Raw genomic sequence first — 23,972 nt, 5'->3', positions numbered from 1 at the left:
TATATATAATAAATAATTTGTATAAATTAAACAAATGTAATAATAATAATTTTATTTTTCAACTATAATATATTAATTTAATATTAAAATAAATTTTTAAAATAAATTACTTTCTTTAAAAAAAATACTAATTATAATACAAATATTTAAATTCTAAAAAGTTTTTGTTATAACTAAAAAAATATAAAATAAATAAATAATTTTTACAAAAATTTACAAAAAAACAAATATATATTTATTTATTATTTCAATAAACTATTTAAAATATGTTTACAGAAAATGTAAAACTATATATTTTTTAAAAATAAGCATTATATTGCATTAAAAACTAACTGACTTGTGAGTGCAAAATTATAAATTTTTAATCTTTATATTTTTATTTGCTTTATGATCTAGTAAATTTTTAAAAAAAATATCATATGATAATAGATTCATTAACATTTAAATATTTTTCCTATTTTTCTAGTTAGCAAATAAATATTATAGTTGTTTAAATACTAATAAAAATGTTTAATATTTTATAAAAATCATTTATTTTTGTTATTAAAATAACTTATTATTTACTATTAGCCACATTGAATAATTCTATCTTTTTTTGTTTTTATTAATTATTAAATTAATTTAAAAAAAAATTATATATCAATATCTAATAATAAATAAATAGTTTGTATTTTATTGTATTTTAACTTTAATATTAGTTTAATACACATAAAAAATAACAATAAAATAATACTTAATATTATATTTAAAATAAAATCATATTTAAAAAATATGCATAATAAAATATTAATAAAAATTATGTACTAAATTAATTTTAATTTAATAATAATAATTATAATAATCAGATGAATGAGAGAAAAATAAAAAATTTAAAATATTTGCTAAATAAGCATTTAATGAGTAATTTATTGTATAAAGTATTACACAGTTATTAATAAAAACAATTTAATAATTAAAAAATACAATCAAATATTTGTTTAAAATTTTATTTCTATAAAAATATACTAACAGTTAAACAAAATAACAAACAGACAAAACAATGAAAGTTTTAATATTTATGGTCGACTGCGTCGGTCATATAAACTCGTGTGTCGGTATTGGCCAACAATTATCAGCCGCTGGCCACGGGATAACTTTTCTCATCCGTAATCATTGGCACGGTTTGCCCGAATCGTACGGTTTCGATGCCGTCTACTATAACGATACGGATGTCGAGTATACGCCGGCCGATCGATTGAAAGTATGGTCACAGATATGCGACAAAGAGGGCTATTTCCAGGACATACCGGCACTGGACAAGTCGGTCAACTTTTTCAATACAAGAATACGTGATTTTTGTCAGACAATAACTGGAAAAGTAGACACAATTATTGAGAATGTAATCAATGGCTTGAAACCCGATATTATAGTTGTCGATCATTTGTTGGCCATACCTTCGGTAATAGTTTCGGGCATACCATGGGTTTGGGCATCAAGTTTACAGCCTTTGTCGCTAATGGGTTGGTCTGATGATAGGCTACCGCCAACATGGTCAGGTATTAAAAAAAACCATTTACTAAATTTACAGTATTAATAAAGCAGACTTATGTCCATTTTATATAAAAATTAATTATTTCAATATATACAACACATTTTGTTTATTGTTTATTAAGCTAAATTTTAGGGGTTTAATAGACATTTTAATATTAATATAAATAATAAAATCATTTTGTTTTATAATATTATATACAAAAATATAAAACTTCTATAAAATGAGCTTCAATAAAAATTTTATTATTTACTAATTACAGTGTATATACAGTATATATATATTATATATATTATAAAATATTAGGACTTTCAATATTTGGAGACAAAAACAAGTGGTCAGAGTATCGGAAATCATTGGCCAAAATGACACGAAACACATGGCAAGAGTTTAATGACTATTGTGTCGGCAAAGGTTGCGAACCGTTAGACAAATTGCAGTTTTTCTATCCGTCACCATATCTTAACATTTATGTTTATCCCCGGGAACTGGACTATCAGGAGTATCAACCTCTACCCGAAAACTTCTATCGTGTCGATCATCTAATGAGAAGCGATGAGAAACAATCCGACTATCAGTTTGTCATACCTGAGACATTACTGGACAAACCGGGAAAACTTATATACTTTTCAATGGGAACATTAGGTTCGGCTAATGTGGCAAACATGAAACGATTGATCCGATTGTTGGCCAAACTTAAACATAGATTTATTGTATCAAAAGGTCCGATGCTTGGTCTCGACAACGACAAGGATTATAGGCTACCTGATAATATGTGGGGCGAGACAACTGTCCCGCAGATTCAAGTGCTACCCAAAGTCGATTTGGTCATTACTCACGGCGGCAACAATACAATAGCCGAGACCATGTATTTTGGTAAACCTATGATAGTGTTGCCAGTGTTTATCGATCAGTTAGATAACGCACAGCGTATTCATGATCTGGGGTATGGTATCCGATTGGATGCTAATAACTGTACAGAACACGAGCTCCTGGAGGCTATTGACAAACTGCTCAATGATTATGATTTGTTGGATAGATTGCGACAAATCGCACAACGAATTCAATCGGATAACAGTATTGCAAACATACCGACAGTATTTGAAAAGTTATTATTGAAAAACTAGATTTTATACTGAAATTTATTAAATATATTCTCTTTAGAAAAAATAACTTATTACTAGAAATATTAATACTTTATGATATATATATTGTATAATAAAAAGATATAATAAGCAAACAATTAATTTTATTTCAAATTTTAAAAAAATCAGTTGCTGTTTAAACATTATTAACATTTATTTTTTATGAATATTTAAATATAAAAAAAATTATTTGTTTAGATTACAAACAATTAAATAGCTAAATAGCAATTTTCTATAACATCTATAATAATTCATTTAATTGACTCTAATTTAATCTATTATATAATGTAAATATATAATGTATAATAATTATTAATAGTTATTATTGATAGTAATATAGACTAAATTACATATTAAATAAATAATATAAAACTATTAATGTTTTTTTGTATATATTTTATTTAATGGAATATTTATTGAATAACTACATTATAATTTATAAACAAACAAACAATAAAATATTATCTATGTATTAATTTGAGTAATTTATATATAATGAATATGTTATTTGATATGTTGTATACAGTATATGTATAGTAATTTATTGTAATTAATTAATAAAAATTAAGTATTAAATTAATTTTAATACTAATAATAAAAATATGATATAAAAATCATTCAGTTAACAACTAAGGAAATAAATATTTAAAATATCTGCTAAATAATCATAGAATGACTAAATTATTCAATAAATTATTAGACACTATATATATATATATTGATAGAAATTATAGTATTTAATAATTGAAAAATACAATCAAATATTAGTTTATATTTTATTTCTATATAATATTCAAATATATTAACAGTTAAACAAACAAACAAAACAAAAACTATGAAAGTTTTAATATTTATGATCGACTCCGTCGGCCATATAAACTCGTGTGTCGGTATTGGCCAACAATTATCGGCCGCTGGCCACGGGGTAACCTTTCTCATACGTAACCATTGGCACGGTTTGCCCGAATCGTACGATTTCGATGCCGTCTACTATAACGATACGGATGTCGAGTACTCGGCTGAGGATCGCTTGAAAGTATGGTCACAGATATGCGACAAAGGAGGCTATTTCAAGGACATACCGGCACTGGACAAGTCAGTCAACATTTTAAATATACATATGCATGATATGTGTTTGTTAATGGCTAAAAAATTGGACACAATTATTGAGGATGTTATCGATGGTTTGAAACCCGATATTATAGTTGTCGATTATTTTTTGGCCATACCTTCGGTAATAATGTCTGGCATACCATGGGTTTGGGCATCAAGTTTGCAGCCATTGTCGCTTATGGGTTGGTCTGATAATAGACTACCGCCAACATGGTCAGGTATATAAAACAATTAACTATTTGTATAATATTATATCTATATATATACACACAAATAAATAAAACTTATATATAAAATAAAACATTTTTCATTAATTAAATATTTTATTTTTTTTAAATATTAGGACTTTCAATATTTGGAGACAAAAACAAGTGGTCAGAGTATAGGAAATCTTTGGCTAAAATGACACGAAACACATGGCAAGAGTTTAACGACTATTGTGTCGGTAAAGGTTGCAAACCGTTAGACAAATTGCAGTTTTTCTATCCGTCACCATATCTTAACCTTTATGCTTATCCCCGGGAACTGGACTATCAGGAGTATCAACCGCTACCCGAAAACTTCTATCGTGTCGATCATTTAATGAGAAGCGATAAGAAACACTCTGACTATCAGTTTGTCATACCTGAGACATTACTGGACAAACCGGGAAAACTTATATACTTTTCAATGGGAACATTAGGTTCGGCTAATGTGGCAAACATGAAACGATTGATCCGATTGTTGGCCAAACTTGAACACAGATTTATTGTATCAAAAGGTCCAATTCTTGGGCTCGACACCGACAAGGACTATAGGCTTCCTGACAACATGTGGGGCGAGACAACTGTCCCGCAGATCCAGTTGTTACCCGAAGTCGATTTGGTCATTACTCACGGCGGCAACAATACAATAGCCGAGACCATGTATTTTGGTAAACCTATGATAGTGTTGCCACTGTTTATCGATCAGTTAGATAGCTCACAGCGTATAGAAGATCTAGGATTTGGTATCCGATTAAATGCTAATAACTGTACAGAACATGAGCTCCGGGAGGCTATTGACAAACAGCTCAGTGATTATGATTTGTTGAATAGATTGCGACAAATCTCTGAACGAATTCAATCGGATAACAGTATTGCAAACATACCGACAGTATTTGAAAAGTTATTATTGAAAAACTAGAACTTTATTATAGAAATTAAAAAAAACTGTTTATTTATAAATTATAACTTAATTTTAGAAATATAATTAATAAATATATTTTGTATAATTTTATAATATTTTAGTCAAACAATAAATTTTATTTCAAATTATTTAAAAAAAAACATTATTTGTTACTTTTTTTTATTAATATAAAGTAAATAATTTAATATAAAATATGTAAATTATTTATTCAAACAAAAATTTAAATAATAATTTTGTATATAAATTAAAAACTTTTTTTTTCTAAGTAATGATGAATAAGTAAAAAAAATGATAAAATTATACATATATTTGTTTAGAAACTATTTAGAAAATGTTTTATTTTATTTATTATATTCGTTACTATGATTTTTAAAAATCATTTTCAAAAAATATTTATTTATTATTTACACCTAATAGATATTTATTTAAAAATATATTTTATAGTATTGTAAAATTATAGTACAGTAATATATAGCCATAGTATAGTAAAGTAGTTATTATTTTGTAATATTTATTAATTATAAATAATAACAATTATAATAATGATAATAATGTTTATAATATTTAAAATGACTGGTCATATAAACATGGCTGTCAATGTGGCCCGACAGCTGGCTACTAGAGCTGAACATCGGGTTATATACTTGACCAACCAGGAAACAGCTGACAAAAAACTAGACAGAATTTTGGGTACGAAAGTAGAAATTATGATCGAACCGGAACCGGGAATAAAAATCTGGGATCGAATGGCTGACAATAATTATTGGTTAGAATCGGGTTTACTAAGCGATGATCTGCAGGTCCATGAAAAAGCATATCTAATATTCAATGAATTGTCATCAATAGATAGTTTTCGTAGTGATAATCAATTATTAGATCAATTGTTAGCAGTGGTCAAACCGGATCTAATAGTTACTGATTGTTGTAGTGTTCATCCGGCAATTGTTAGATTGGGAATCCCGTTGATGAGGATATGGATTACTGGACGATTGACCGGTATTGGCGATAGACTATTACCACCGCATGGATCGGGTAATCTAATAAATCATATAGACTTTTAAATATAATATATATAAATATATATATTTCAAAGTCAATGAAGGTTTGCGATTTTAGGGTGGGGTATAGGGTTGCCTTAATTACGAAAAAATCATGATAGGTATATAATTTTTAATAAAATTTCCAATAAAAAATATTTTATTAAATTCAAAAAGATTTTAATTAAAATTATATATAAAGTAAATATTAATTTGTTTAAACTGCAATTTGAAAAAAGTAATAATTTAATTTTACATTTTAATTTATTATCAAATATTTTGATTTTTAAAATTTTATAAATGTAATAAAAAGGTAGAAACACCCCCACCTTATACTTACACTAAAATCATAAAAACTTACATAACTCTAAAATATTAAATGAAAAAAATGTAATTTTTTAAAAATAATTAATTTTAAAAAAATAATTTTTTTTAGGTTTACCTATGGGTTGTAAATCTGAAATATATGATGAGTTTAGGGAAAAAATTAGAAAACCATTTAATGATCTCTGGAAACTATATCATAATTATTTAGTTTCAATGGGATGTCAGCCGTTACCCGAAAATGTCTTATTCCCGATTGACGACTGTCTCAATATTTATGCCTATCCTAAGGAAATGGACCAATTGTATGATCAGATTAAACCGTTACCGAAAAATGTCATACGTTTTGATCATATGCTTATTGAATCGGATTTTGATGGACAGGAATTTATAGTACCCGACAAACTACGGGATAAATCGGGAAAATTGATTTATTTTGCAATGGGATCTATCTGTTCATCTGATCGACAAAATATGATTCGTTTAATTAAAATGTTGGGTAAATCTCAGCATAGATTTATTGTATCATTGGGTGATCGTTTAGATGACTATCCGTTGCCCGACAATGTATGGGGACAACCAAGTCTACCACAATTGTCAATACTGCCCCTGGTCGATTTGGTTATTACTCATTGCGGTATTAATACCGTTTGTGAGACCATGTATTTTGGTAAACCTATGATATGTTTGCCCGTATTTGGCGATCAATACGATCACTCACAGAGAATACATGAATCGGGTTTCGGTATTAGACTAGACGTTCACAAATGTACGGAACGACAGTTATTGACAGCTATTGACAGTCTATTGGCTGATAAATTGTTGGCCGAAAAATTGAATAAAATATCTCAACGAATACAAGCGGGCAATGAATTTACAAAATTGCCAGAAATTATTGAAAATTTTTACAAAAATCGTTCAATTTTATTGAAAAACATTAATAATATTTAATATAAATAACTATTAAATATATTAATCTATTAGTTAACATAAGAACATAATTAAATTATTAATTAAAAATATGTTATTATATTTAAAAACAAATATTTTAAAAATTTAATAATAACATATAGTATTTGAGTCACAATTTTACTATTAAACTAAATAGGCTAATAAATATATATATACTAATAAACATTAAATTACAATTATCAAATTTATATTATATATATATATATATGTTTATTTATTGTTTATTTTATTTAATATTTAAAAACTAAATAAAAACTTTATATAAATTATAGATATAAAATTATTTCAGATAACAAACTCAATAAAAAATAAATATTTAAAATATTTGCTAAATAATCGGTTAATGAATAAATGATTTTATAAATTATTACACAGTTTATATTGATAGAAACTATTTAATATTTGAATACTACAATTAATATGTGATTATATATTATTTACTGCTATAATAACTATTTAGATAACTATAAACTAACTGTTTTACTAACAGTTAAACAAAAAAAAAATAAAAAACAAAATATTTTATCAAACAATTTCAAATATTTGAAACTTTGTTTTTACAACTAATGATGAATATGTTAGGAAAATGCTAGAAATTATAAAAAAAATATTGTATAATTGTTTACAACTATTTACATAAATATTTTATTTTATTTATTATATTAGAGAAAATAATTACTAGTAAAGTATGTAAAATATTTATAATTACTTTTATACAGTAATATAGTAAAATTTTATATTTAATTTATATTTTAATAATAATATTAATAATTATTATTTATACAAAATTGTCGAAAAATATAAGTTTTGTCTAAATAATGATGAATGAGTAAATAAAATGTTTATAATATAATGTGTCATATAATTATTTATAATTATTTAGAAAATATTTTTGTTTATTTATTATATTTTATTATTACAAAAAAAAAATCTGTAAACATTTTTTTTGTAAAAATATTCATAAATTATTATTATTATTAAAATAATTTTGTATATAAATTAAAAACTTTTAAGTAATGATGAATAAGTAAAAAAAAATGATAAAATTATACATATATTTGTTTAGAAACTATTTAGAAAATGTTTTATTTTATTTATTATATTCGTTACTATGAATTTTAAAAATCATTTTCAAAAATATTTATTTATTATTTACACCTAAATAATAAAATATAAAAAAATGAATACAATTAAAATTAATATTTAATATATATATATATATAGATATATTTATTATAGTAGTATTTGAAAAATATTATAGATATTTATTTAAAAATATATTTTATAGTATTGTAAAATTATAGTACAGTAATGTATAGCCATAGTATAGTAAAGTAGTTATTATTTTGTTATAATATATAATAACATATAGTATTTGAGTCACAATTTTACTATTAACCTAAATAGGCTAATAAATATATATATACTAATAAACATTAAATTACAATTATTAAATTTATATTATATATATATATGTTAATTTATTGTTTATTTTATTTAATATTTAAAAACTAAATAAAAACTTTATATAAATTATAGATATAAAATTATTTCAGATAACAAACTTAATAAAAAAATAAATATTTAAAATATTTGCTAAATAATCGGTTAATGAATAAATTATTTTATAAATTATTACACAGTTTATATTGATAGAAACTATTTAATAGTTGAATACTACAATTAATATGTGATTATATATTATTTACTGCTATAATAACTATTTAGATAACTATAAACTACTAACAGTTAAACAAAAAAAAATAAAAATAATATTATGAAAGTTTTAATATTTACGGTCGACTCTGTCGGTCATATAAACGCCTGTGTTTGTATTGGCCAACAATTATTGGCCGCTGGCCACGGGGTAACCTTTCTCATCCGTAATCATTGGCACGGTTTGCCCGAATCGTACGGTTTCGATGCCGTCTACTATAACGATACGGATGTTGAGTACTCGCCGGCCGATCGCACTAAAGTATGGTCACAGATATGCGACAAAGAGGGCTATTTCCAGGACATACCGGCACTGGACAAGTCGGTCAACTTTTTCAATACACGAATGAATGATTTGTGTCAGACTATTGCTAGAAAAGTAAACATAATTATCGATGATGTGATCAGTAGTTTGAAACCCGATATTATAGTTGTCGATCATTTGTTGGCCATACCTTCGGTTATAGTTTCGGGTATACCATGGGTTTGGACAACAAGTTTTCAGCCACTGTCGCTTATGGGTTGGTCGGATGATAGGCTACCGCCACCATGGTCAGGTATGTTGTACTGATATTATAAAAATATTATTATATTTTTTCATACATGTGTTATTATTTATTTGTTTGACAAAAAAACAACTTTAAATTGTATTTGTAAATACATTTTATCTTAATATATATTATGTATATTAAATTAGTTATAAATAGAGTATAATACGGTAGTAAAAATCTATACTATATATTCAATAATACAATAAAACAAATTATTTTATAAATATATTATAATTTTATATAAAATTTAATTAAAGACATAGTATTACTGTATATTTATGACACAACAAATGAATAGGACTTTCCATATTTGGCGACAAAAACAAGTGGTCAGAGTATAGGAAATCATTGGCCAAAATGACACGAAACACATGGAAAGAGTTTAACGACTATTGTGTCGGCAAAGGTTGCGAACCGTTAGACAAATTGCAGTTTTTCTATCCGTCACCATATCTTAACCTTTATGTTTATCCCCGAGAACTGGACTATCAGGAGTATCAGCCGTTACCCGAAAACTACTATCGTGTCGATCATCTAATGAGAAGCGATGAGAAACAATCCGACTATCAGTTTGTCATACCTGAGACATTAGTGGACAAACCGGGAAAACTAATCTACTTTTCAATGGGAACAATGGCTTCGGCTAATGTGGCAAACATGAAACGATTGATCAGATTGTTGGCCAAACTTGAACACAGATTTATTGTATCAAAAGGTCCAATGCTTGGCCTCGACAACGACAAGGACTATCGTCTACCTGACAACATGTGGGGCGAGACAACTGTCCCGCAGATTCAAGTGCTACCCGAAGTCGATTTGGTTATCACTCACGGCGGCAACAATTCGGTGACAGAGACCATGTATTTTGGTAAACCTATGATAGTGTTACCAGTGTTTGTCGATCAGTTAGATAACGCACAGCGTATTCATGATCTGGGGTATGGTATCCGATTGGATGCTAATAACTGTACAGAACATGAGCTCCGGGAGGCTATTGACAAACTGCTCAGTGATTATGATTTGTTGGATAGATTGCGACAAATCGCTCAACGAATTCAATCGGATAACAGTATTGCAAACATACCGACAGTATTTGAAAAGTTATTATTGAAAAACTAGAACTTTATTATAGAAATTAAAACCAATTTTGTTAGAAAAGAATAGAAAAATATTGTAATTAAAATAACTTTTAATTTTGAAAAATATAGTATAATTTATAAATTAATAATCTAATTAAACAAAATATATATATACTGTATATATATATATATATATATATATATAATATATTTAATGATTAATTCTATAATATAATAATTATGAAATAACTTTATATTTATATTATTATTAATTATTTAATAGCATTACATACTATATATTAAATAATACACTGTAATTTATAGATTATAACAATTAAACTATCAATATTTTTTTAAAAATACAGTAATAAACTTATTATATTAATAGTATAAATAAATATATATTACAGGGTTTCACCATTCTATTTCAATGTAGTTCAAAACTATTTCATAAGTAAACATATTTATTTCACCCTGAACAAATATATTTCAATAGTAAACGTATTTATTTCCGATCGAACAAATATATCTCAATAGTGAACGTATCTATTTCATTGTGAACACAGCTATTTCAAAAGTAAACTTATTTATTTCAATAAAAATAATAATAGTAATTTTAAGTTAATATTTAATAATTATAATTAAATTGATTAATTTGTTCATAGATTTTATATGTCTAATTAAGAATAACTTCTTTAGAAAGACAACGACTCATATATGACTCCATATGTTTGACATATCCTTCACAATTTTCTTCGGTAAAACGGTTACTTGTGTTGTGAACTGATTCATACAATTCATCAACATTTGTTTGTGTCAACACTTTTTTTTAACTAAGCCTTTCCATTGACTAAATAATTCTTCAATTGGATTTAAAAATGGATTATATGGGGGAGGAATACGACATTGTGACCATTAGACTGAACCAATTCTCGTACTATTTCTGTTTTATGAAACCTTGGTATGAGTAAAGGCAAAGTTTATTATTATAAATAAAATAAAAGTTTTCACACAAAAATTAATTGATGAGTTTTCATTAAAATAAAAATTGATTAAAATAGATAAGACATGTCGAGACATAGAAAACATCACAAAATAGTTACCTAACATTATCTATATTCAAAAATGCACCAGTAATTGAATTGTTCAACAAGTGGGCAAACAATTGACTTAAAAAATCAATATATTCTGTTGAATCATATGATTTGTCTTGGATTTGGTAAAAGAATAATAAATCCACAGACATGGACGCTGACACAGAAAAGTTTTTACTTCTAATTGATTTGACTTTTTTGTATGCGGGTTTACCAGATACCGCGCGGCCATAATTGGTGCGCATCTACACCTATATTAAATATAACACAATTAACAATTCGGCGCTTCTACCTGAACTCCCATTTCGTCTAAGAAAAACATTTTCTATTTGTTTGCCATCATTTCATTATATTTAATGGCATATTCGAAACGGGTTTGTATCACATCTGGACTGTTTCTTCTTTCTGGAACAAATGTCACTATATTCTGTGGAATCGTAAGATTTGTCTTGAAATTGATAAAAAAATAACGAATCCACAGACATGCTGAGACCGAAAAGTTTTTACTTCTTATTTGTTTGATTTTTTATTTTTGATTTATAAAAGATTGGTCAAATAATTTTATAGTGGCTGTCTAGAATAGATTTGTTTCAAAAAAAAACTTAGCTTTTGTTTTGTTTTATTGCCTGTTTTTAAATAATTATTGTATATTTTACAAACAGTTGAAGAATTTATATCATACAGATTGCCCACATCTGTCGGTCCCATTTTATTTTCCATTTTATCAATAATAAATTGTCGTATTTCATCACTTATCGTCTTTTTTGATCGTTTTCCTGTCGTGACAATAATTGGATCCATTTCTTGTAATCCATTCATGTTTTACTATTTTATTATTTAATTGCGCAAATAATCACATTTAATAATCAAAACATGTGTTGTGCACTACTTGGAAATAAATAAGTGCTGTTAGGAAATAATTACGTTTACTTTTGAAATATATTTGTTCGCTCGGAAATAATTACGTTTACTATTGAAATAATTTCGTTTATTATGAAATAAATAAGTTTACTATTGAAATATATTTGTTCAGAGTGAAATAAATATGTTTACTATTGAAATAGTTTTGAACTACATTGAAATTTAATGGTGAAACCCTGTAATCATATACAAGTAGATTTATAGTAGATATACTGTAGAAATATTTTATATATTGAATAATTTATTTGCATTATAAAATAGAAATTAATTAGTAGTTGTTTTTTAATACAATATTGAAACAACAATGAAAGAAAACTAAATTTATTACTTAAAAGTATTAACTATCATAAACAGTATATATACCAAGGTTAAAATTTATTAATTAGATTTACAAACAATCAAGCAAAATGAAAATATTATTTATTATTAACTATCATATGGGACACATCAATATGTGTATCGGTTTGGTCCAGCAGTTGGCCAAACGTGGCCATCGGTTGGCAGTGATGGCCACACGCGAACATATAGAAGCGTTCAATATTAATAAATACATCAACGACGACAATAATGTTGAATTGGTGCGGTTACCCGAACCGGGCCTACTGTTAGGTCCTAGTAGTCTAGGAACCAGTGATTTTTGGTCCGAGACTAACCTGCTTAACGATAGTACCCCATTGTACAAACAATGTACTATTATTGGTCATGCAATGAAATGTATATTCAATGCAATTGACCAGGATAATCTACTAATAGAAAAATTGATTGGCTCAGTTGATCCGGATCTGATTGTTACCGACTATGCCTACACCTATCCGGCTATTGAACAGTCAGGTCGACCGATAGTCAAGATATGGGTACCGGCCAGACTAAGCGGTTTAAACCATAATAGACTACCACCTCATGGATCGGGTAATTGTGTTGTGTTTTTAATTACAAATGTTATAATTAATTTCTATAATACATTGATAAATTCAATTAACATTATATACTAATTATTATACTAATTATAAATTATCAAATAAATACTTACTTAGAAAAAACTATTAGTTAAAACTAAAAAATTAATAAATTAAATTATTTTATTTTTACTTTTTTTGAAATATAATAGGTTTGCCAATCAATAGCGATATAGCAATGTTTGACGAGTTTAGGCAACATTTTCACAATTCAATCAAACAAATATGGGAATCATATAATCAATATATGTTGACTAATAACTGCCGTCCATTGCCCAGTGATATGTTTTTCAATATAGATAACTGTTTGAATATATATGCCCATCCCAGGGAATTGAATCAATTATATGAAAACATTGAACGACTACCTAAAAATGTTATACGAGTTGATCATATGTTACGTCAGTGTCGTGTAGGGGAACAACAGTTTGAAATACCCGATAAATTGATAGACAAATCGGGAAAATTAGTCTATTTTTCAATGGGTACTCTGTGTTCAATGAATCCCAAACTGTTTGTCCGTATTATCGATATATTAGGTAAATCTAGGAACCGGTTTATAGTAGCCGTGTGTCCAGAACTTAGTGACTATAATCTGCCCGATAATGTCTGGGGACAACCAGGTCTACCGCAATTGGCAATACTGCCTCTGGTTGATTTGGTTATTACACATTGCGGTAATAATACCATATGTGAGACCATGTATTTTGGTAAACCTATGATATGTTTGCCAGTATATAGCGATCAATACGATCACTCACAGAGAGTACATGAATCGGGTTTCGGTATTAGACTAGACGTTCACAAATGTACGGAACGCCAGTTATTGGGATCTATTGACAGTCTATTGGCTGATAAAGTATTGGCCGAAAAATTGAAGAAAATATCGCAACGAATACAAGCGGACAATGAATTTGCAAAATTGCCAGAAATTATTGAAAATTTTTGCAAAAATCAATTCAATTTTATTGATAAACATTAATTATAATATTATATTTTAACTATTGGATTATATTAGTCTATTAGTTAACCTAGTACAGATTTATTCTGCAAAATCTATTAAAATTTATTTATTAATATTTATTATATATTGAAATATTAATATAATTAATAAGTAATTGTTATAAAATTATTTATTTAAAGAAAGAAATTTTAAAAAAGATATTTAATTTTTAAATATACTGAATATAAATCGAAATTAAAATTTTATTTATTTAAAAAATACATATACTAATAAACATTAAATTACAGAAATTAAATAATATAAATGTTTATTTATAATGTACTTTATTTTTTAGTTAAAAACTAAATGAAAAATTATTATAATTGAACTTTTACCAAAATAATTTATATTATAATATAAATTAATTTAAATATTTATAACTAAAAATTACAAATAACAACAAAATATAGATTTATTCTATAAAATTATATTTTTTACTTAAATAAGGCAATAACATATTATAAAGTAAATTAAAGTAGTATTTTATAATAAAATTAAATGTATGTCTGAATACATTTTTTATTTATGATCACTTGTTAACAGTTATAATATAAATTATAAACAATAATTAAATCGTAGATTTTATTTAAAGACAAAAATTTAAAAAAAGATATTTAATTTTAAAATATACTGAATCTAAATCAAAATTAAAATTTTATTTATTTAAAAATACATATACAGTACTAATAAACATTAAATTACAGTAATTAAATTAAATAATATAAATGTTTTTTTATAATGGACTTTATTTTTTAGTTAAAAACTAAATAAAAAATTATTGTAATTTATTTGACTTTAACTACAATAATTTATATTAAAATACAAATTAATTTAAACAATTATAACTACAAATTACAAATAACTACAAAAATATAGACTTATTATATAAAATAAATATTTTTACTTAAATAAGATAATAACATATTATAAAGTAAATTAAAGTAGTATTTTATAATAAAATTAAATGTATGTCTGAATACATTTTTTATTTATGATCACTTGTTAACAGTTATAATATAAATTATAAACAATAATTAAATCATAGATTTTTATCTAAAAAATAACATTTAATTAGCATTTGTTTTGTATCCAGTTAGTTTTTTCCAGTTTAGTATTCAGTAAAATATTTTATCAAACAATTTCAAATATTTGAAACTTTGTTTTTACAACTAATGATGAATATGTTAGGAAAATGCTAGAAATTATAAAAAAAATGTCGTATAATTGTTTACAACTATTTACATAAATATTTTATTTTATTTATTATATTAGAGAAAATAATTACTAGTAAAGTATGTAAAATATTTATAATTACTTTTATACAGTAATATAGTAAAATTTTATATTTAATTTATATTTTAATAATAATATTAATAATTATTATTTATACAAAATTGTCGAAAAAAATGATTTTTTTTTGCTAAAATAAATTTTTATGATAAAAACATTCAAAAATTAAGTATTGATATATAGATAATATTTTATTATTATTATTATAAATACTGTACTTTAGTATTAAATTACAATAATCAAATTTTTATCTATTAATACAGTATATGTAAATAATAAAATAATGTATATATAAATATAAAAAAAAAATAATATAAAAATAAAAATACATAATTTATAATTATAAATAATAATAAATAACAGTTCAACCAGATAAATTATCAATATATCTCAAAACTAATTTTATCAGTTTTTATTTTAGAGGCAAATATTTGTTATTTATAAAATTAAATTTTAAAAAATATAAGTTTTGTCTAAATAATGATGAATGAGTAAATAAAATGTTTATAATATAATGTGTCATATAATTATTTATAATTATTTAGAAAATATTTTAGTTTATTTATTATATTTTATTATTACAAAAAAAAATTCCGTAAGCATTTTTTTGTAAAAATATTCATAAATTATTATTATTATTATATTAAATATAAAATAACTACAATTACAATTAAAGTTTCTATAAAAACTAATATTTTTTATAGAAATATTTATTAATGTAGAATTTTGAAAAAAACATTATAAACAAAATATTAATTTGATATTTATTTATGAATATATTTTATTAAAAACTATAGTAAAGTAATTATTATTTTGTAAATCAATTAAATATAATTAATAATAATAATAATGATAATATTGTTTATGATATCTAAAATGACTGGTCATATAAACATGGCTGTCAATGTGGCCCGAGAGTTGGCTACTAGAGCTGAGCATCGGGTTATATACTTAACCTCACAGGAAATAGCCGACAAAAAACTAGACAAGCTATCGGGAACCAAAGTAGAAATCATGATCGAACCGGAACCGGGAATAAAAGTTTGGGAACGATTGGGTGACAATAATTATTGGGTTGAATCGGGTTTACTAAATGGTGATCTACAGGTCCACGAAAAAGCGTATCTAGTGTTCAGTGAAATGCAATCAATAGATAGTTTTCGTAGTGATAATCAATTGCTGGATCAGGTGTTAGCAGCGGTCAAACCGGATCTAATAGTTACTGATTCTAATATTGTCTATCCGGCAATAGCTAGATCGGGAATCCCGTTGATCAGGATATGGATTACGGCACGATTGACCGGCATTAACGATAGACTATTACCGCCGCATGGATCGGGTATCTAATAAATAATATATTGAATTAAATTGATCTATTTTTCTGAGAAAGTTTTTTAATTTGATACCTATACCACTGAATATAGATTTTTTTTTAAATCACATTTTATTTTTATTTAACACTACTCTAAACCATCTAATATATAAATCATTAATATATTTTTCAAGTATAATTGATTGAATAATTTTATTAAATTGTTATAAATAGGATTACCTATAGGTTGTAATCCTGAAGTATACGATGAGTTTAAGAGAAAAATCATAAAACCATTTAATGCTATTTGGAAACCATATAATAATTATTTAGTTTCAATGGGATGTCAGCCGTTACCGGAAAATGTCTTATTCACGATTGACGACTGTCTCAATATTTATGCCTATCCTAAGGAAATGGACCAATTGTATGATCAGATTAAACCGTTACCGAAAAATGTCATACGTGTTGATCATATGCTTATTGAATCTGATTTTGATGGACAACAATTCAAGATACCCGACAAACTACGGGACAAATCTGGAAAATTGATATACTTTGCAATGGGATCTATCTGTTCATCTGATCGACAAAATATGATTCGTTTGATTAAAATGTTCGGTAAATCTCAGCATAGATTTATAGTATCATTGGGCGACCGTTTGGACGACTACCCTTTGCCCGATAATGTATGGGGACAACCAAGTTTACCACAATTGTCAATACTGCCCCTGGTCGATTTGGTTATTACTCATTGCGGTATTAATACCGTTTGTGAGACCATGTATTTTGGTAAACCTATGATATGTTTGCCAGTATATTGCGATCAATACGATCACTCACAGAGAATACATGAATCGGGTTTCGGTATTAGACTAGACGTTCACAAATGTACGGAACGGCAGTTATTGGGATCTATTGACAGCCTATTGGCTGATAAAGTGTTGGCCAAAAAATTGAAAAAAATATCACAAAGAATACAAGCAGACAATAAATTTACAAAATTGCCAGAAATTATTGAAAATTTTTGTAAAAATCAATTTAATTTTATTGATAAACATTAATAATATTTAATTATAATTAATAAATATGTTATAATTTTTTATTTAAACAGTTTAAAAATAGTTAAATCTATAAAATAATAATCAAACACTAGTAAAAATATATTTTTATTTAAATTTATGTATTTTATGTTCAATTAAATTAAAATTTTTAGCTATATTGAAAATACATATTCAAGCTAAACAATTTAAAATATTTACTAATTGTTAACAAATAAAAATTATTGTTTTAATTTATACATTTATTTACATGTTATATCAGTAAAAAAAATAATATATTAGAAATTAAATTGTTTGACACATTAGTTAAAATTTATGGGTAAAAAATAAACTTGCTAACAAATCCCAGATAAATTATATATATATATCAATAATAATTATTTATCAGCATTAATTTTATAGCTAAATATTTGTTTTACTTATAAAAGTTTTAAAACAAACAATTTCAATAATTTTTACACTTTTTTTGCATAAGTAATGATGAGTTAAATAAAAAAAAGTGATTGAATAGTGTATTGAATTTGAATTTTTAAGAAAATATTTTATTTAATTTAATATATTTGTGAAAATAAATTTCAGAAAAAATTTCTAAAATATTCAGTAAAATTAGTATAAATATAAAATATTTATAATATAAACTACTATTTTAGATAAATATTTAGTATTTGAAAAAATTACTTAAAAATTAAATAATAATTTGATAATTATTTAAGTATACTGTTTATGTTTAATTAATATATATATATATATTTATAATAATGATAATATTGTTTATAATATGTAAAATGACTGGTCACTTAAATATGGGCGTCAATGTGGCCCGACAGCTGGCCACTAGTGCTGAGCATCGGGTTATATACTTGACCTCACAGGAAGCAGCCGACAAAAAACTAGACAAGTTATTGGGAACCAATGTAGAAATCATGATCGAACCGGAACCGGGGATAAAAATTTGGCAACAATTGACTGATAATAATTATTGGTTAGAAACGGGTTTACTAAGTGATGGTCTACTGGCCTATGAAAAAGCATCGATAATATTCAATGAAATGAAATCAATAGATAATTTAGATAGTGATAATCAATTACTGGATCAAGTGTTAGCAGTGGTCAAACCGGATCTAATAGTTACTGATTTTAGTATTGTCTATCCGGCAATAGCTAGATCGGGAATCCCGTTGATGAGGATATGGATTACGGCACGATTGACCGGTATTGGTGATAGATTATTACCGCCGCATGGATCGGGTATCTAATAAATAATAAAGAGTTTTTAATATATATATATAATAATAACTGATTTTTTTTAATTAAATTATTATAAATAGGTTTACCTATTGATTCTAAACCTGAAATATTTGCTGAGTTTAATGAAAAATTAATAAAACCATTGAATGCTATTTGGAAACCATATAATAATTATTTAGTTTCAATGGGATGTCAGCCGTTACCGGAAAATGTCTTATTCCCGATTGACAACTGTCTCAATATTTATGCCTATCCTAAGGAAATGGACCAATTGTATGAACAGATTAAACCGTTACCAAAAAATGTCATACGTTTTGATCATATGCTTATTGAATCTGATTTTGATGGACAGGAATTTATAATACCCGACAAACTACGGGACAAATCAGGAAAATTGATTTATTTTGCAATGGGATCTATCTGTGCATCTGATCGACAAAATATGATTCGTTTAATTAAAATGTTGGGCAAATCTCAGCATAGATTTATAGTATCATTGGGTAACCGATTAGATGACTACTCTTTGCCCGACAATGTATGGGGACAACCAAGTCTACCCCAATTGTCAATACTGCCCCTGGTCGATTTGGTTATTACTCATTGCGGTATTAATACTATATGTGAGACCATGTATTTTGGTAAACCTATGATATGTTTGCCTGTATTTGGCGATCAATACGATCACTCACAGAGAATATATGAATTGGGTTTCGGTATTAGACTAGACGTTCACAAATGTACGGAACGGCAGTTATTGGGATCTATTGACAGTCTATTGACTGATAAAGTGATGGCCGAAAAATTAAAGAAAATATCTCAACGAATACAAGCGGACAATAAATTTACAAAATTGCCAGAAATTATTGAAAATTTTTGTAAAAATCAATTTAATTTTATTGATAAACATTAATTAATATATTAATTTGACTAAATTTATATTATTTAAATTAGTACAAAATCTCTTAAAAGTATCTATAAAAATTTTAATAATTAGATTTTATTGATTAATTTTAATTATTAGGTTTATTTAGTGTTTTTAAATAATATTTTATTTAATAAAAAAAATTCCTAAATAATATGTTGAAACATACAAAAAATATATTATTGTAAATTAACTTAATATGTAATAAATTAATAAACTATATATTTATTTAGAACTATAATATAAAATTTTTTTATTACTTTTTATATTATATTTAATAATTATTAGTTTAAATAAATGGCAAAAAAAGTTAAAAAAAACATTTTTGTCACTTATGTTCAAATTTATTTTCAAGTTTACTTTATTTTGTTAATAATTTAATAAAACAATTTAAAATATTTGCAACATTTTTTTAGTAGTTAGTTATAATAAAAATAATACGTACGTAAAATGATTTAATAATTTAAATAAATAATTGAAAACTATTTACAAATATTTTATTATTATAAAAAAAATAAGTAAACACATATAGTACAGTATGTACGTAATATAAAATATTTATTAAAATATTTAATGTAATGTTTTTACTTTAATTAAAATATAAAATATTTTAATTATTAATACTTTGTCACTTACTTAAACATTTATTATTTTAATTTATTTAAAACAATTAGCTATATCATTTCAATTAAATAAAAATGCAAATGTGTAGAGTAGTATATAATTGATAGAATAATATTTTTTGAATAATTATTTTCTAACATATAAATTGAAGTAATACTATCATATTGTATACTATATTTTACTTATATTATTATTAATATTTTGTAAATTATTTTTTTTGTGTATATTAAAAAGTTTGTTAATTAATAAATAATAATAAATATGAAAATATTGTTTATTATAACCAAAATGACTGGTCATTTAAATATGGCCGTCAATGTGGCCCGACAGCTGGCCAGTAGTGCTGAGCATAGGGTTATATACTTGACCAACCAGGAAACAGCTGACAAAAAACTAGACAAGTTTTTGGGAACCAATGTAGAAATCATGATCGAACCGGAACCGGGAATAAAAATTTGGCAACAATTGGCTGACAATAATTATTGGTTAGAAACGGGTTTACTAAGCAATAAACTACTGAACCATGAAAAAGCATATCTAATATTCAACGAATTGTCATCAATAGATAGTTTTCGTAGTGATAATCAATTACTGGATCAGGTGTTAGCAGTGGTCAAACCGGATCTAATAGTTACAGATTCTTGTATTGTTTGTCCGGCAATAGTTAAATTGGGAATCCCGTTGATCAGGATATGGATTACGGCACGATTGACTGGTATTGGCGATAGACTATTACCGCCGCATGGATCGGGTATATAATAAAGAATATAGTTTATAAATATATATAAATAATAATAATTTGTTGAATTTTTTATTAAATTATTATAAATAGGTTTACCTATTGATTGTAAACCTGAAATATACGACGAGTTTAAGAAAAAAATTATAAAACCATTGAATGCTATTTGGAAACCATATAATACTTATTTAGTTTCAATGGGATGTCAGCCGTTACCGGAAAATGTCTTATTCCCGATTGACAACTGTCTCAATATTTATGCCTATCCTAAGGAAATGGACCAATTGTATGATCAGATTAAACCGTTACCGAAAAATGTCATACGAGTTGATCATATGCTTATTGAATCAGATTATGATGGACAAGAATTTATAATACCCGACAAACTACGGGACAAATCAGGAAAATTGATTTATTTTGCAATGGGATCTATCTGTGCATCTGATCGACAAAATATGATTCGTTTGATTAAAATGTTGGGTAAATCTCAGCATAGATTTATAATGTCATTGGGCGACCGTTTAGATGACTACCCGTTGCCCGATAATGTATGGGGACAACCAAGTCTACCCCAATTGTCAATACTGCCCCTGGTCGATTTAGTTATTACTCATTGCGGTATTAATACCATATGTGAGACCATGTATTTTGGTAAACCTATGATATGTTTGCCCGTATTTGGCGATCAATACGATCACTCACAGAGAATACATGAATCGGGTTTCGGTATTAGACTAGACGTTCACAAATGTACGGAACGACAGCTATTGGGAGCTATTGATTGTCTATTGAATGATAAAGTGTTGGCCGAAAAATTGAAGAAAATATCTCAACGAATACAAACGGGAAATGAATTTACAAAATTGCCAGAAATTATTGAAAATTTTTGCAAAAATCAATTCAATTTTATAGATAAACATTAATAATTATTAATTATTTCAATTGAATTTATTATACTTTAAAAAATAATTAAATTTATAAACTCTATATACTTTTTTTTAGCACATGTTTAACAATGATTTATTATTTTATTATTATCTATTTAATTATTATACATTTGTTGCTATATATATATATATATATATATATATATATAAAGTATTTATGAAATATATTATAAATATCAATAGATAACAATTTTATTATTATAATTTAATACTAAACTAGATAATAATTTGAATAATAGCATATATATGTATATTTATATATCAATATAAATAACAATAAATTTATAATACTTAAATAGACAAACAATCATTGCTAAACATATGCTAAAAATTATCTTGCCTAAAAATTTATTTACAGTTTTCAATAATTAAATTAAAATTTTATATTTACACCAGGGTTACTAAAGGTTTTCGATCTCAAGTGATATAAAAAGGGTTAAAAAGTGGCAAAAATCACAAAAAAAACATTTGTTTTATACATTGATATATGCTTTTTATTTTACATATTCTATGATATATTGACATAATGTTAGTTTAAAAAGTAAAAAAATAAATATTTTTATAGAAAATTTAATTACATATTATTTTTATATAATATTGAACTAAATACAATTTTTATTTAACACAATAAGCAATATTATTTAAATTCAAGACAATTATTTGATAGCTTATAACTTATATTTAATTATAAATAATATATTATAATATTAATATACAAGTATATTATTATATAGCTAACAATTATAAGACTAACTAAATAATTTATTTAAACAAATAATTACTTTATTAAAACTTATAATTATTAAATTAAATTATTTGTAATTTTTATCAAATTTATTTTGCAAGTATAAATGACTAACAAAAAATAATAATCAATTTTACACAATAATTATTAAGTACATAGAAACGCTAATCTATTAAACATGAAATTATTGATATTTTAAAAATTATATATATATCTATAATATTTGTTTTAATATTTGATTTTAAACAATAAATGCTATTATAATAATATTGGTCTTATAATTAAAATTATTTAAAAAATAAAATAGATTTAAAAAATGGTCTGAACAAAATATGTAATAAATTAAGTTTGTTTAGTCAACTAAGTCAATATTATAACATAATTTTGTAAATTTGATGACTAATTGTTTTAAATAAAATCACACAAAATTGAAAACTTTCCAATAGTACTGTATATATATATATAATCAATTTGTCTT

General features: G+C 24.9%; 7 protein-coding genes across 7 annotated transcripts; all 7 read left to right on the top strand.

Annotated features, from left to right (window-relative positions):
• Positions 1-1,032: 1,032 nt before the first annotated feature.
• Positions 1,033-2,655, top strand: LOC128951498 (NDP-glycosyltransferase YjiC-like). The gene is made up of 2 exons (XM_054296746.1): positions 1,033-1,535; positions 1,835-2,655. The coding sequence occupies exons 1-2, from the start codon at positions 1,040-1,042 to the stop codon at positions 2,653-2,655; spliced, it is 1,317 nt and encodes a 438-aa protein (XP_054152721.1). The 5' UTR covers positions 1,033-1,039.
• An 844-nt stretch (positions 2,656-3,499) lies between these two features.
• Positions 3,500-7,315, top strand: LOC128951497 (uncharacterized). The gene is made up of 5 exons (XM_054296745.1): positions 3,500-4,004; positions 4,130-4,920; positions 5,565-5,985; positions 6,427-7,179; positions 7,299-7,315. Exons 1-5 carry the CDS (start codon positions 3,509-3,511, stop codon positions 7,313-7,315), a joined length of 2,478 nt encoding a protein of 825 aa, XP_054152720.1. The 5' UTR covers positions 3,500-3,508.
• Positions 7,316-9,063: 1,748 nt separating this feature from the next.
• Positions 9,064-10,672, top strand: LOC128951496 (NDP-glycosyltransferase YjiC-like). The gene is made up of 2 exons (XM_054296743.1): positions 9,064-9,559; positions 9,852-10,672. The coding sequence occupies exons 1-2, from the start codon at positions 9,064-9,066 to the stop codon at positions 10,670-10,672; spliced, it is 1,317 nt and encodes a 438-aa protein (XP_054152718.1).
• Positions 10,673-13,084: 2,412 nt separating this feature from the next.
• On the top strand, positions 13,085-14,633 carry LOC128951495 (NDP-glycosyltransferase YjiC-like). The gene is made up of 3 exons (XM_054296742.1): positions 13,085-13,556; positions 13,756-14,462; positions 14,622-14,633. The coding sequence occupies exons 1-3, from the start codon at positions 13,085-13,087 to the stop codon at positions 14,631-14,633; spliced, it is 1,191 nt and encodes a 396-aa protein (XP_054152717.1).
• Positions 14,634-16,790: 2,157 nt separating this feature from the next.
• Positions 16,791-18,433, top strand: LOC128951494 (uncharacterized). The gene is made up of 3 exons (XM_054296741.1): positions 16,791-17,235; positions 17,443-18,191; positions 18,425-18,433. Exons 1-3 carry the CDS (start codon positions 16,791-16,793, stop codon positions 18,431-18,433), a joined length of 1,203 nt encoding a protein of 400 aa, XP_054152716.1.
• A 621-nt stretch (positions 18,434-19,054) lies between these two features.
• Positions 19,055-20,483, top strand: LOC128951492 (NDP-glycosyltransferase YjiC-like). The gene is made up of 3 exons (XM_054296740.1): positions 19,055-19,517; positions 19,598-20,346; positions 20,469-20,483. Exons 1-3 carry the CDS (start codon positions 19,055-19,057, stop codon positions 20,481-20,483), a joined length of 1,227 nt encoding a protein of 408 aa, XP_054152715.1.
• Positions 20,484-21,351: 868 nt separating this feature from the next.
• Positions 21,352-23,179, top strand: LOC128951491 (UDP-glucuronosyltransferase 1-6-like). The gene is made up of 3 exons (XM_054296739.1): positions 21,352-21,814; positions 21,896-22,604; positions 23,146-23,179. Exons 1-3 carry the CDS (start codon positions 21,352-21,354, stop codon positions 23,177-23,179), a joined length of 1,206 nt encoding a protein of 401 aa, XP_054152714.1.
• Positions 23,180-23,972: the final 793 nt, after the last annotated feature.

Source organism: Oppia nitens, unplaced genomic scaffold (genome assembly GCF_028296485.1).
Source record: "Oppia nitens isolate AA-2021 unplaced genomic scaffold, nextdenovo-longstitch-racon4-pilon3 scaffold1_pilon_pilon_pilon, whole genome shotgun sequence".
Lineage (NCBI taxonomy): Eukaryota > Metazoa > Arthropoda > Arachnida > Sarcoptiformes > Oppiidae > Oppia > Oppia nitens.
Note: the sequence above shows the minus strand (reverse complement) of the source record. Positions and strands in the feature narration are given on the sequence as shown.